Source organism: Pholcus phalangioides, unplaced genomic scaffold, assembly GCF_987345545.1.
Source record: "Pholcus phalangioides strain wild (caught in Gottingen) unplaced genomic scaffold, Ppha-v1.0 ptg000042l_1, whole genome shotgun sequence".
NCBI lineage: Eukaryota > Metazoa > Arthropoda > Arachnida > Araneae > Pholcidae > Pholcus > Pholcus phalangioides.
The window spans coordinates 18647386-18662490 of NW_028301628.1; the positions used below are offsets into that span (position 1 = coordinate 18647386).

At 39.5% G+C, this 15105-nt stretch overlaps 1 protein-coding gene across 1 annotated transcript in view; it reads right to left on the minus strand.

Moving 5' to 3' along the window:
- Positions 1–15105, minus strand: part of dysf (neuronal PAS domain protein dysfusion) — a 123594-nt gene that overhangs the window by 40195 nt on the left and 68294 nt on the right. The window contains exon 3 of the mRNA XM_089254957.1: positions 5192–5250. Coding sequence (XP_089111083.1) covers positions 5192–5250 — 59 coding nt within the window. The remainder of the gene's footprint in view (positions 1–5191; positions 5251–15105) is intronic.

Here is a 15105-nt window from a genome sequence, read left to right on the forward strand (position 1 = left end):
TGCAGTCCCTTGGAGTTTGTTATAACGGGATTTGACTATATAACATACATACTGGCGTACGTATGAACTCCCCCAAAAACCGAGCCGCGATCAACGTGTTTTTTTTCCAGTAAAAGCGAACAAAAAATATCCCTGGGAAGTAAATTGATGAACCCCATCCCCTCCCTTGAGAAACTCTTGCGTGCACTACTGCACATACAGAGTAGGTCCCCTAAGCAGCCCCCCCCCTCCCCCGCCCAGGATTTCTGACGGACCGTCCTGTTTAAAATTATTTTCCCTCGCCAGGTCACAATAAGATTTTTGGAGGGAAAATCAATTTTTTATTTTGGTATCGAACGTCATAAAAGGAATGTGATTCCCAACCAGCGTGTCACTGTAATAAAGGCTGCCATCGAAGAGCTTCGTGTGCTACTTGATATTTGAAATTCCAAGAATGCCGCAACAGTAAAAAAAATTCGGAAATCTCCCACTATATAAAGGATACCGAGGGAGAATTAATCCTCGAATTTTATCTCCGCTTTGGATGAAACTAAAGAAACTGAAGACTGAACCTCTGGACACCTTTATAAGACCAATTAACTCTTATTCCTAGATACGAAATTCACGTACAGTGATGGAAGAAATTATAGGACCAGATGAAAAATGGTGTTTAAAAATAAAGTGACCGTCAGAGAATTTTTCCAGTTTTTTTTCCAAGATGACTACGATGGGGAAAATAATGTCTCGAAAATTTATATGTATATTCGAAAAATTCGCAATACTTCTTTTCTCGATTTTGAGTGTAATGCAATCGGAAGAAACCTATATTATAGGCTACTCTTCTTTTCTCACATCACTTACCTTATTTGTATAGTCTTTACAAATACAAATACAACGCCACAGCAGGCAAATTGCCCAACGAGGTGGCTGACTTAAGAACATCATGGATCCCCGAGCCATTTTTTGGTGGCCTGACCTACTACTACACCACACCCCCCCCCCCCCCGCGGAACCCCAAACGAATCGGTACATGCGGGAATGTGCGTGTGCGTGTACGTGTAGTGCAACCTGACGTAAAGTTTGTTTCTGTGTAATGGTTGTTATGTGTAGTGCTGCCATCTGCCACCAGTTTTTCTAACTATGAGTGAAGTGTTATGATTGAATGATTTATCGTTGTAGGACTGTTGCTCTCTGTGGCGAGACTTTTTAACGGGGAGATCGGCTCGCATTTGCGCCTTGAAGTTGGGAACCACAGAAAACCAACTACAGCCGACCACCACTGTGGGGTTCGAACCCGGTTCCTCGCATCGCGAGTCCGTCACTATAACCACTCGACCACCACAACGGCTAAGGATAATTTCTGGGAGCTTCTCGTATAATTCGACGTAGTTGTTTTCCGCGAAGCTCGATTCGTAAAGATGGGACGAGGCAAAAAAATGGCTCTCTCTTATAGGCCGGGATTACACTATAAAAGTTTGATAAAAGTTCATTTATAGAAATTTAAAAATGCAACCAATAAGGCTATTGGTTACATTCGAGCAAATGCAATCGATAACCTAATTGGTTGCATTTCTAAAGTTTTATAAAAGGGCTATCTAAAACTGTTATAGGGTATATATAGCCGGGATATATAGTGTTATATATACCGGCCATAAAGAAAAGTAAGATCCTCGTTTTGAAAATGAGATTAGTTTCTCGAGAAATTGGATAGAGTATTAACATGTTTAGGGTCGAGATTACACTATAAAAGTTTGAAGAAAGATCTTTTAAAAACTTGAAAACTACAACCAAATAACCTCATCGGTTACATTCCAGAAAATGTAACCAATAGGCTTATCGGTTGGTTTTTTTTTTTAAAGTTTTGTAAAAGACCTTTTGTCAAACTTCTACATCGCAATTCGAGCCTTAGGCCGTCTTCTTTAAAAGATTGGCAAAGGAGAATAGCAATAATTCAAGATGTGAACAGAAAAAAAAAATCTCTTCAGAGAAAATTGCGAACATTTTAAAACTCTCTCACACCAGTAGAAATGTCCACAATAGAAGATCAGGATGTCGCGTGTTAGAAAAAAAGGCTTCCCTGACGACCTCTTACGAGAACACACAGTGATGAGATTGGGGTCCGCTAAAAGTACTTAATTTTAAAATGGATGAACGATAAAATGCTTTTTTCAGACTATAACTTATATAACTTCAAACGTTTTTTCCTTTTAAAGTTAATTTATTTTTAGCGAATTCCAATCTCATCACTTCGTGTGTTTGTAAGAAGTAGTCAGCAAAGATTTTTTTTTTCGAACACACTGTATGCGGACTTCCTAAAACTTTATTGTGGCCATTTTTGCGGTCCGAGGGAGTTCTAAAACGTTCGCAATTTTTTTCTGAAAGAATTTTTTTTGGTTGATATATCGAATTATTGCTATATTCTCATCTCCTAATCTGTTGAAGAAGACGGCTTGACCACACTTTTATACTCAGAATAAAAAATTCGCTGTTCTTCAATAAATTGTTAAGCAGTGTCTTAAGGCCGGGATTACACTATAAAAGTTTTGTAGAAGTGCTTTTATAAAACTTGAAGAATCCAACTATTAAACCGAATGCATTTGTTCGGATGTAACCGATCAGCTTAATGGTTGAATTTTTCAAGTTTTATAAAAGCACTTTTACAAAACTTTTATAGTGTAATCCAGGCCTTTGACATATTCTATCCATTCTATATTTGAATATTCTATCCAAAATTTCTCGAGAAACGAATCTATATTTTTGAAAAACGAGGATCTTACTTTTTTCTACAAGAGATAGCATTTTACCTCCTCCCATCTTCAAGAATCGAGCTTCATGGAAAACAACAACCACGTCGAATTATTCCAGAAGTTTCCAGAAATGACCCTTAGCCATGAGCATATGAAAATAAGGTAAGTGACGTAAGAAGAGCGGGGTAGCCTTACAGTTTTTTTTTCAAAATTGCATTGCAGCGATAATCGAAAAAAGAAATTTCTAAAGAAGTATCGCGAATTTCTCTCGATTAAGTTTTCAAGATATTATTTCCCATTGTGGTCATCATCTGTGGAAAAAATTTGGAAAAATTCCGACTGTTAGTTTTGTTTTTTTTATAATCGCCATTTTTCACCAGGTCGCATTTGATGACTGTCAAGGCCGAACAAACTGCTAAATCTGCAATATCCATCCATTGGTCAGAGTTCATTCATTTGTCTATACATATGCACATATACCTGTACATGTATAAATATAGGTATATTCACCTGAGGCCATCAAATTAAAGTAGAAGAAGAAAGAAGGAAGGAGATAGAATTGTGGCCTAGTAGTGAATGAGCGTGGGAAAGAGAAAAGCGGGTGACTTACATGATCGGAGGACAATATAAAAGGACTTGAGTTATAACGCCATTTATATTCGCCGAGAATAAATTCTCCATTTTGTCGTTGTTGATCCTTTTGACAGTGGCGCTCATCTTTAAGAAGCAGTGGTAGTGGTAAGTCCGATACAAAAGAAAGAAAAAGGACCACTCTTATTCGGTTCTATTTTATTCGTAGTATCGATATCCCCTCCACCCCGCTTGACCAACAACAGGAGCGTAACATTTTCACATACACCCCTACTTAATGACTCGGCCTCCGTTTGTTCTTTCTCTGACCGATGAAAAACAATAGCTTATATGTGTAGTTGGAGGAGCACGAACCTAAGTCTAAGCACGGATAAAGAATGAACGAGGGGGTTCTGCTGGATGGATGGTTGGATGGACAGTAGTGGTGGACACAACCGTTGTCTCTCGTGTGAAAGGTCGTTCTAATTCTAGTGCCAGGGATCAAATGCCGTTCAGCTAGCGGGCTATATTATCGGCTGGTGGTGGTGTCTCACGAGAGGCACTTGACCCAGTGTGATGATGAGATGCCTGCTCAGGCAGATCAATGGCCACCTCCTACGCCTTTGACACTGTTTTTCTTTTTTTCCTACCCTTTTCCTGCTTATAGATACGTTCTTAGAGGCTTTCAAGCTTGACTCTGATAAATCTTCGTTCCCATTCGAGCAGACTTCTTCCAACCAGAGCCGGAGTATTGTAAACTGGGAACCGTAAAACGGGATCAACACATTATTCACTACGTGTATTTTCCTAAAACTGTGACTTTAAAAAAGACGTAGTTTAAAATTCCATCAATTTAATTAGTTTTTTTTGACAAAGTTTTGACAAAGATATAAGCCTTAAGCTTTATTAATAAATACACACGTGCGCGCACAGTGCTCTTCTCTAGACCTTAGGCAGATACAAAGAGGTGACGATCATCCCTTTTCTGGGGAAAAAATGTATTATTAACATAGGCAGAGGTGAGCATTCGGCCCCCTCCCCGATCACTTTTCACGCCTTCAGTGGTTTGCCCTTACACCGTTCGAGGAGTCTGTATCCATTTATGCCCTGGACCAGTGGTTCTCAAGCTGAGTGCCGCTAACCATTTTCAGGGAATCCGTGGTGAGCTGTCCTTAATAAATTGTGCCTATTCAGGACCATGAAGCGGTTCTTTGCTAGACTATTCTGGGGAGCCGCGGAGACATGTTCAATAGGGCATGGAAGCCGCGGAAGACAATATATTCAGACCTATTGTCCTAGATCACGGTTTTTTTCCACTGGCACGGCAGCCAGAGGAGCCCCAATCGATTTTTCAAATAAAGTTATTTATTTATTTATTTATTCATCACTCCAACAACAGATAATCGAATTACAGTCGGAAAAAAACAAAAGAAAAAATTATAGGACAAAAACTTATATATATACAAGGTCCGTGCCTTTAGACTGGAGTTCTTGTGAGAACATTCATACAGATATAGTAGAGGGTCACTAAATGGCTAAGCCAATGGTTCTCAAACTTTTGACACCGCGACTCCCCAGAATAGTTTAATAGATATTTTCACTAATAACAGAATCACTTCAAATCATAAACAGAAACACAAATCGATATCTCAAACTCGTCGCAACGCCCCTAGGAGCCGAGACGCACGCTTTGAGAAGCCCTAGCCTAGCCCAGTCCTCTGCTTCAACATCCCCTCTTCTCTCGCATTCTCCCCTGAAGATGGGTTTTAGAAATGCTCTTATTAATCGTGATATCTCGTAATAAACGGCTATAAAGCATCTTTCTCTTGTCTTTCACGATGAATCGAAACAAATGAAAGTAATTGTGAATTTAAAAAAAAGCGTTTGTTGATTACCTTTGAGAATCCGAAGTGAGGAATCGGCGGTTCTGATGGAAGCTCCCTCTTGCGGAACACTGAAACATATCAAGAAAAAAAAAAGAAATACATCATAATTGACCTCTAATAACTTAGTTAAGTGAATCGAAAGAAAATCGGATCTTCTCGCAATCAATCGATTTTGAGATTCGGCTCGAAATCTGAAAGAGATAATTGCTAACAAGGGAGTCGAGAAGAAAATTATACCGCAACACATGCCTTCTTATTTACAGTGAATCCAATTAAGACGTCGTCATTGGGACAATGGGATAAAAATTACATTGAAGAATAACGCGCGTATGATGCCCACACGGATGTGTGTGCCCATACGTTCTTCTTTTTCTTTCGTTTTCTGAAACTTTAGTGAAATTAACCGAACGCTAATTTAATACTTTCTCTATCTTTTTAGCTATGTAGTGTGCAAATAGCCGTTAAGATCGAAAGACGTCACGAAAATGGGTTAAACTTTCAACGTTTATATCTCAAAATACATGCTATGTGGATAAAAGTTTAAGATACCTACAGAGTCTAGATTGAGACAAATTCACCGAAACCTTGGTACTGTGAATAAGTCTTCAAGTTTGTGTACTAGCACCACACCACCCTATCACGAAGTCGACTGTAAAAGAAAGTGTGGGGATCACACTTTAACCGCCTATATTCTCAGGAAGAATAACAAATGATCTTACGCACTCGGGGTTGTCCTCTTTATTCACCGACATGGTTTAAATTAGGGATGGAACGAATAGTGATTTGGCCAAATACCGAATATCAATTCATCATAATTATGAATAAAATTTGTGTTTTTAATTGAAAATAAAATTATTGGTAATTTCAGATGATTGATAACAAATGTTAATAATGCAATTCATTTGAATACATATTATAAACTGGTAATTGGAAGATTTTTATTGCCGTGATTCTGAGGCAATAAAATTTAACGACGATGTATCGCATTTTAATATTACTTAAAGGATCAATTAATTTTTCAACACTCGTCACAATTTTACATCTAATCAAGAAAATGTCAACCATTATTTATTGTGAACTAGTAATGCATCATAAAATTCACAACTTATTTTGCCTCTTTATATATGTCCTTTGCCCCCCCCCCCCTTTCCCCTTTCATTAGCTCAATACATTTCTTGTCTAGGTACATCCTTCAGTTAGTGAACTTGTGTAATTGCATTAGGATTTTCAGTTCTTGTTTTACTTATACGAGAAATTCACCCTGAAAATAAGCCCTTTCACAGAAAGGGATACGAATACCTAAGCATTATTCTATCGAACCGAATATTCGGCAAAAGGGCCGAATACCGAATAGCAGCCGAATATATTCGTCCTATCTCTAGTTTAAACAATAGTCACAATTTTTGGAGAGGAGATCGACACGGACTTTTTAAAAACCTGACTTTTGCAATCCGTGTGGATCTCCTATCCTAAAACAGTGACTATAGTTTAAACCAAGTCGGTGTGAATAAATACCACCCTCACCCATCATTGTGTAGTGCAGTTGAAAGTCAGATTAAGTCTCGCCACAGAGAGAGCAACAGCACAATTATTCAATCATTACACTTCACTCATAGTTAGAAAAATTGATGGCAGATGGAAGCACTACACACAATAAGCATTACACAGAAACAAACTTCGTGTCACGTTCACTACACAAGCACACACACATTCCAACATGTACGAATTCATTACAAATTCCGCAAAGGATTATGGACGAGGTGCATATAAGGTTCAGTAGTAGTTAGAAGTGAGGGTGACAACGAAGTACACACAAAACTATTATTTTTAATGTGCAAACACGTTTTTCAAATATGGGTACCAGACACCGACGGATTAAAGAGGAGGTGGAGGGGGCCGATCCGGGTCCGTCATTTGGGAGGTGAGGGGCCGGGGGCAATTCCCCTCCAATCCTGACGATTACAAAAATTCAAAAGTTACAATAGAAATGGGCAAACAAGTTGAAATCTTATACATATATTGAGTATATGTTCCTTGCCCCTCCCCCTCCTCCCCCGCCGAGAGCAAAAAAATTTCATGTCAGTTTTTTTATTTTTTTATTTGCTTAGCAGTTCTATGCTGACGAAAGGCTTATAGAATTTGTGGGCAGTGAATTCGAAGAATGAGTGGGTCAAGAAAATTAGACTAGAATGAGAGAAAGGCGGCAAAATTCGTGTAGCGCCCAAAAACCATAAGGCGGAAAAACCATAAATACGCCTCTGCCTATGACATGTAAACGGATAACATTTCAAACGTTTTAACGGTGCAGATAGCTCTCAACTGTGTCTACGCGAACTTTAAGTCAGTCGAGTGGTTAGGGAGCTAACCTCTCACTGTGCAGGTCTGGGTTCGGACATGGATGTTTACTAACACTAACAAATTCCCTGGACGGATCATGTGGATCCCTTGGGCATGGCCCCCACATAGAGGGGGGGGGCTGACAGAGCTCTAGCCCTGGGGCCTGGGACGATTATCATCATATTTTTACTTTTTCATGCTATAAATTAACTGCAGAAGGGGCCCGCAAAAGATCCCAGCCTAGGGGCCCCGCTACAGGATGTGGGGGCCATGCCCTTGGGAATAGGTGAGGATAACGTTGTTAAAATAAAAAAAAGAATTATCCAACGATAACTCCCATTGATAAAAATGTGCTTTGGAGTTTTGGTATCAGGTCCAAGGATATGCCACTAGGTAGCCTACTTTGTCGAATGGGAGCATTTTGGTACCACCGGGTGCGTTGAAAGAACAGTTAGAGGGTAAATTTGGCGCCCCTTCTACATCCGGAGCATTAGAAGCGCCTCCCTCCCCCCACCGAGTTGTGGCCCTTGCCAGGTTTGTATCGCAATGAGAAAGCCATAGTCGTGCCGAAACTCACTAGATCCAACCTCAATTTTTAACCCTTTAGCCGACATGGCAAACATCACTGAACCCCCTTTAAAAAATGTCATATATTTTTTAACCTTTTAACGGCACGTCATTTTTATTACTTAGAAAAAAATATTTTTCCGTACGTGACAACACGTGATTTTTGAGTTGTGATGTTCCAAAACAAAAATTTTATTCATTTCAGCACGGATGCTATAAATTTAAATTTTCTGCACATTTTACTTTTGTTTCTATGAGCAAATATTGGAACATTGTCTAGCAAACATACTAGAAAAAAATTTCATGAATCTTTCTGTTGATGCTTAAACTAAAGAATCAGAAGAGAGGGGGAGATGAATAGAAAATAAACAAAAAAAAGAATCCAGATGTTAATTCGGCCGCTAGAAGATTAATTAACTAGGCTTTCTTCCGATTTTCAACAGCTATAAAGTAAAGAGGGCGAGAACATGCGCCCCATTAAGAAATCAGATATTTACAAAATAACTGGGCTTGTCGTTGATAAAATAAAAAAGGTTTTCCTTAACTGGATATATATACAGGGTGTTCGTTCACTCTTATCGTTGTCCAATGGCTATTGCCGGAGTTTTAGAAAAAACTTTAAATTAGAAAATATGTTTCAAATGACGGAAGAGAGCCATAGAGTCACCCCTGGAAGTCGGCCAATGTTGTTGTTTCTTGGGAGGGGGGAAGTCTGCTGCTTACTTACTAAGAATTGCGCTCGATTAATTTATTATATATACAGTAGGTGTTAGAAATTTCGGAAAGTACGTTTGAAAGAGAACGCGGGTAAGATACGAACAAAAAAGTGAAATTAAAAGGCTTGTGTCTCGACTTCGCACCTTCGAGATACATTCGCACGAAATATCTCGAAGATGTGGCGGAAAACTTCGTTCGATTGCAAGTAACAACATCCGGGATCGGATCGCCATTCGGCGATGAACTCACTCAACGTTTCGAATGACAGTGCGTTTTGAAAAGGAAGAGTAAAAGCCCGCCGACCGCAACAACAACAACAACCTTATACTTAAATACTGTGTCGTAATACGGATTACCACACAACACTTATGTTTTCGTATAACCTCTCTCACCCGAAGATTTTTCATTTTGTTCTTTGGACCATTGACGTTATCTCACTTAACAATCACGTTGTGTGTCAGTATACTAATCCGTGGTACTCATTAATAGGTATGGGTGAGAGCGAGGGAGAAAGTCGGCAAGTCGGAACTCACACATCAAGGCCGACTCAAAGTAGCAGAGATTCAACATCTCGTTTTACTAATGAACACGGGTTGTATCTCGTGCGATATACAACGCGAGGGATCGATAACCTCATCTTGTTCCGTCGGAAGACGTGTTGTCCGTTCAACGTGAATCCGTGCTCAATCAAAACTAAAACTGACGGCAGTAGCGTCGGAGCCACAGTATTTTGTATCTCTTGCCAGCATGCAAAGGAAAATTTCACTACCGTGCCCCATCACAAGATTTAAAGAAGGAATGTACGATAAACATCTTCTAAACCTACCGGACTCCATCAAGAAACTTATGACTGGTGAAATTTCTAGAAAATAACCCGGAGAAAGCAAAGATGATCGGACTGGATCTAAACGAGAAGAGGCCCAGCACCATTTAAGTACACCCTACACCAGTAATCTTCAACCTGTTGCTCACAAGCACCACGATGCTCTTGGAAGCACCAAAAGTGCTCGATGCTCGTGTCCGATTTCATGCTCGCAAGCACTTGATCAACGCTTCAATTTAACACTTTGTAAAAATTTCATTCAGATTGCAATTATGTAGATTTTTCAGGCAAAGTATGCCAAAGTTACTGTAGGAGATGCTCTTCGTTTGATGATGGGCATAAGCAATGACCGCGACTCGAAAATGATGGAAGGCTCCTGGCCTAGACAATCGGCCACATGAGGGAAAATGACAGTTAATTCTTCTTGCCGAGGACTCTGACTAACACAAGTTCTGCGGAATGTCGCATTGATGTTACTGTCAAAGGTTTCCTTAATGGTACCCCTCCAACCCACCCAACCCCCACAAAATATTTTGTACACAATCTTAATTTTTTTTATTAGTCGACTCGTCTGCACAAGTCACGATGATTCATATCATTTTGCAAATATTCTTGATTATCTTATCTGTGTATATTTATGCTATTTGTAATTTGAAAGAGTTAATATAAAGTGTTTACGACACGGGCAATATGCTTAAGTTGCACAAGCGACAGGGCCTGGCCGTGTTCGGTAACTAAGTGAGTTTTTTTTTTGTATCGCTGTTTTTAATCTAAGCACCCCTAGAATTAATTCAAAAATCACGACCTCCTACATCAAGTCGAGAACTTGTTCGCCTCTGACTGACGGTGAATTAATTTAGCAATTTGCTTATACGCGAAAATTTTCGAAACCAGGTAATGGGTTTGATTCGGGTTCACGCGTTATTCGTGATAATTATCGCGATACTTCCGCTAAACCGTAAATAACTTGTGATTCGACCAATCGCGCTGCTCAACAAAAAAATTCACTTTTTTCAGGAAATTCCAATGGTTTTAGAGTATATTGTGGTGGCTAATGTCAAAACTGGTTGGTTTTGCCAAATTGGCTCTAGTTTTAGAGATAATGCATATTCTCAACAATGTGATTTCCATGCTCCTTGTGTTATTTTCATCAAAAAATTTAATTTTCACTTTTATCTCAAAAACTAGAGCCAATCTGACAAAACCAATGCCAGATTCGAAATCAGTGCCATAAAATAACAGAAATATATTTGAGAATAATATCAGTGCGTGTGTGTTGAGCAGTGTTTATCATTGAGAATAAATGTTAATTTAATCTCACTTTTAATGCTAAAAGAAATTTAATGGTCTTTGGTATAGCGATACATTTTTGCAGCAATTTTATTGTGTTTTACAAGAGAGATTCTCTTAATCTGAGCTCAACACGTGGATCTCTCTCTCTCTCGCGTGCTTTTCTTTCTTTCTTTTAAGTTTTATATATTATTTGATGACATCTCTGGAATTGGGCAACCGAGATTCCCGGAAATATCGATAGGGGTTCAATAAAAAATAGTTGGACATGATATTCATAGAAATTATTATCAATAATTTTAATCTCAAATCTTATGGGGGCAGTCAGCGAATTAGGGTGTTGAAAGGGGGGCGCCCATGTTTCATGAGAAAGAACTTAAACTCTTTTTCTCAGTGGGCGTCACCCTTTTTTTGTCGGGGGACATCACGGTGAGCTGCAATACTGATGTGTCTTCATTTCTTTGAAGTAGTTCTTTTTTTTAGTATATTCTAGGGAAACCGCGGATAAACGATGACAGTGGCAATAGAGCCGTGGACTGCATAAGTTTAAGAATCATTGGTGTGAGGCATTGGTCTCGAACTCGAAACAAGTTGCTATGAAACAATAAGAGCAACTTTGTTGCAGGTAATGGAGTAGCCGTTTTCAACAATAGATTTTGGACATTTGCGCCCGCCACCCGCACAAAAAATTACACATGCCCAAAAAATTTGTGAGTGAAGACACTGGTGCAGGATTACCTTAATCCTTTAGCGGCTTTTAAAAATTTTCCCAATCCGCATTATAACTGTCAATGCCCAAAGAAAAAGCGTGTTAAGAACCCGAGATATTTCAGGGTGACTGAAATAAAGCAGATCAAATTAATTATTATTTAAGATCAAAGATATCATTTCGAAGATTCTGCATCCGCAACGGTAAAAAGGTGGAGAAACTCTGCTTTAGAAGGTATCGAAAGAATATTACGTCAGGATAGGAAAAGCCCTCGCTTGTCCTTTTTATCGCTAAATTGAATTTCAAAAAATATATCTCTGTAACGGAAACCTCATGAGGACATGTCACAAATACGTCGCTGTTCCCCCTTCCCCCCCCCCCCCCGCATTATTTTTATCACGGTAAAATGACCAACTTCATTACCTTTTCTGATAATGCATCTGTTTACCAAAGTCTTAAAAACCCACAACCTCGTTTTCAAGGAAAACAATTTCTTGGTAGAATATATTGTTGCAACCGAGTTTATAAATATGTTTGTAATTTTGAGTTGAAATAATTCTTTGGGAAAGCTGCGCCAATTCTCTCAGAAGAAAAATTTCCCGTAAAATGATCGGACAAAATCAACGACTTGGATCAGTCTCGTTTCGGGAAATTAATGATTAATAAAATTTTGCTGGACGCGCGCCGAGGGAATAACAATTACGTGTATGTCGTCCTTTCCTAAGTGAATAAGAAAAAAAGAAAAGCTCTCGGCATTGATAAGGCTGCGTGGCTTCTGAGATCGCTGCTGAAATGAAGATAAATATCGCCAAGCATGTACGTAAATGTCCAATAATCTGGTACCGGATCTTGCTCGCTTGTCCGCACTCAGTGGGTCGATCTTTCCTTCCCCATTCTACCTACCTATGTTTGTATGTAGTTTTCTGGAAGGAAAGAGAGAGAAAAAGTGTTTTGTTTTTTTATATATCTTCCACTCTTCGTGCGTAGCTGTGTTTTGTGTGTCTGTAAAAACGCACAGCTGTCTTCTTCGCCGGCATGACAAAATGCTTGCGAAAGCAAAGAGAAAAGGGAACTAAAAGAAACGACTTCGGAGCGTTGATAAAGCGACTCGGTTCTTCGCGAAGACCGTTAAAAAGACCATTCGGGCGACCACTTACGGGGAGGTTAACTCTGGGTGGTCTCTAAAAAGCATTGTCCGTCTATATCTTTTGCTGCTTTACCTGTTCTGTTTCCCATCGTTGTATAACCTCCTACAAATGCTCTTAAAAGAAAAACTTTGGTATTAAAAAGAAACCTTTTCGTCGCGAAATCCCAACAAAACAGAGGCTATAAAATAGCGAATGTCGAAATCGCGGTGGTGTCCGGACTCGTGTTGTGACGAGAGTTGGGTTTAATTTAATGAGGGATCTTCGTAAATGCCGCTGACTTCTATTAATTGAGATCAAATTGCAAAGTGTCGGGGCTGCGGACAAATACGCTGTGCAATTACGTTACGTGCTTATTCACGGGCTTATTCGCATTGACTTTTGATTTGCCGTGATTTTTACATTGCGATTGGCAACGGTTTTTCTTTTCTTCTCCTCTTTCACCCCTCTCCACGCACAACCCGGTTCCAACAGCAGCCTCGGCTAAACAAAGTCAGACAGAAGCAACGGAAGCTTCTTTGGTGCATCCATCGTACAATCCCGAGTTTGACGTTCGTGTAGTGCAAATTGCCTGAGTCACGATGAAATATTCGGAAATCCCAGTAAACCACTCAGGTGACAACCCATAGCGCGACTACATAGACGCGCCTTTAAAGAGAGAATTTCTCGGCAAAAAGGCAGTAAGAGTAGGCTGGCCGCCCACAGTTCACCCTAACACCCTGCATGCAGCTACAGAGACCTCCGTAGTCCAAGCGGAAAGCGGAGCTACTAGCGTGGCATCAATCTCTTAACAATGTAAAAATGACAAAAATACAGGAAAATGACAAATCAGAAGAGGTAAGAGAAATCAAATCGTCTCAATCTATATAGTATTTACCTCCTGGAAAAAGTCTTCTATACTGACTGCTACAACGATTAGCGCAATGACATGCAATCATAACAAATCTTATTGGAAACTTCATTTTTAGTTTGATGAACCACGTTTTCATCGAGTACTTTCTAAAATACAAATACATGTATTCACAGTGTGGTCCATTGCTGCTCGGTAGATCACGGCCGGTCTGTTAACTCTTGTCAAGGTGAAATCGACTTCGGAAAAATAGATACTTCACTGTTATAAATAACTGTTATAAAAACAACGAATTTTTTGCGTAGACACCGCTAACTCTATCTACAGCGTGTACTTCTTAAGATATAAGCTTTCAAAGTGTTGCCTATTTTCGCGGAGTCAAATTTTCATGTTACGGTAAACTTTTCGAGCAGGCCTAAGCACCTGTTTGTTCTAGAACATATTTTCTATACGTATTCACGTTAGAAATAAGAGATAAATCGTTTCTCGATAAATCGAAATTCTCGCATTACGTGTGAGAAGTGACGTTTTATTGGCGACTGATCAACCGTAGACAAATAAAAAAGACCGAGACAAGAATCGCGCTCAGGAAGAGTTAGAACATGCTATTTGTGACGTGCGTACATGGTGGCACGTAGGACCAGCTCGAAGTCATCTGTGGGACATGAACCGTGTAATGGACCAGTCACAGAGAATACAAGACCGGCCTCTCATAACAGAACAAAAGAAAAGTAACGGTTAACCCGACGCTTGACCCACCGAGTCTGTCTTCTTTTTTTTTTTTCACAACGGCTTCATTTGACCATTTCTAGCAGTGGGTATTTATTGCTATTATTATAGCAGTTGCATAAAAAAAAAAGGAAGAAAGAAAAGAACAATGTAAATCGTAATCAGCCAGAAATTGGCATCGGCAACTTTACCCACGCTTTCAGGATACGACAGCGACAAAAGTCGAAGTCGTTGAACTTCCACGTACAAAAAAAGCGGCCCTGATAATTTTAATATACGTATATTTATTTGTCTTGAAGTTTTAGCGCAGTTTTTCATCAAGTCAATAGAATATACATCATGTGATGATACATCGTGAAATTAAATTTTTTGCAGTCCGGAACACGGCGGAACCCCGTCCAACAGAAGCAAATGCAGTCCAAAAAATTAATTTAGCCAAAATCTTTAAAAATTCCTCAATTAATTTCCAAAAGAAATATTTAGACATAAACTTGCAAAAGGGTTGAACTTAAGTTCTCCTGCTGTTGCATCGGCTATCTCAACCCTATTCTTAACCCTTTAAGTGGTTTTTCAAATTTTCCCGCCCCGCATCACAGCTGCCACACTGAAAATAAAAGAGTGTTAAGAACCCGAGATATTTCGGGGTGACCGAAATAAAGCAGATCACGTTTGGCGGGATATCTCGGAATTGCCGTGGTAAGGGTTAACCCTGGGGCCACATGGTCTCATCATGTTACTAAGATATTCCAAGAGGGC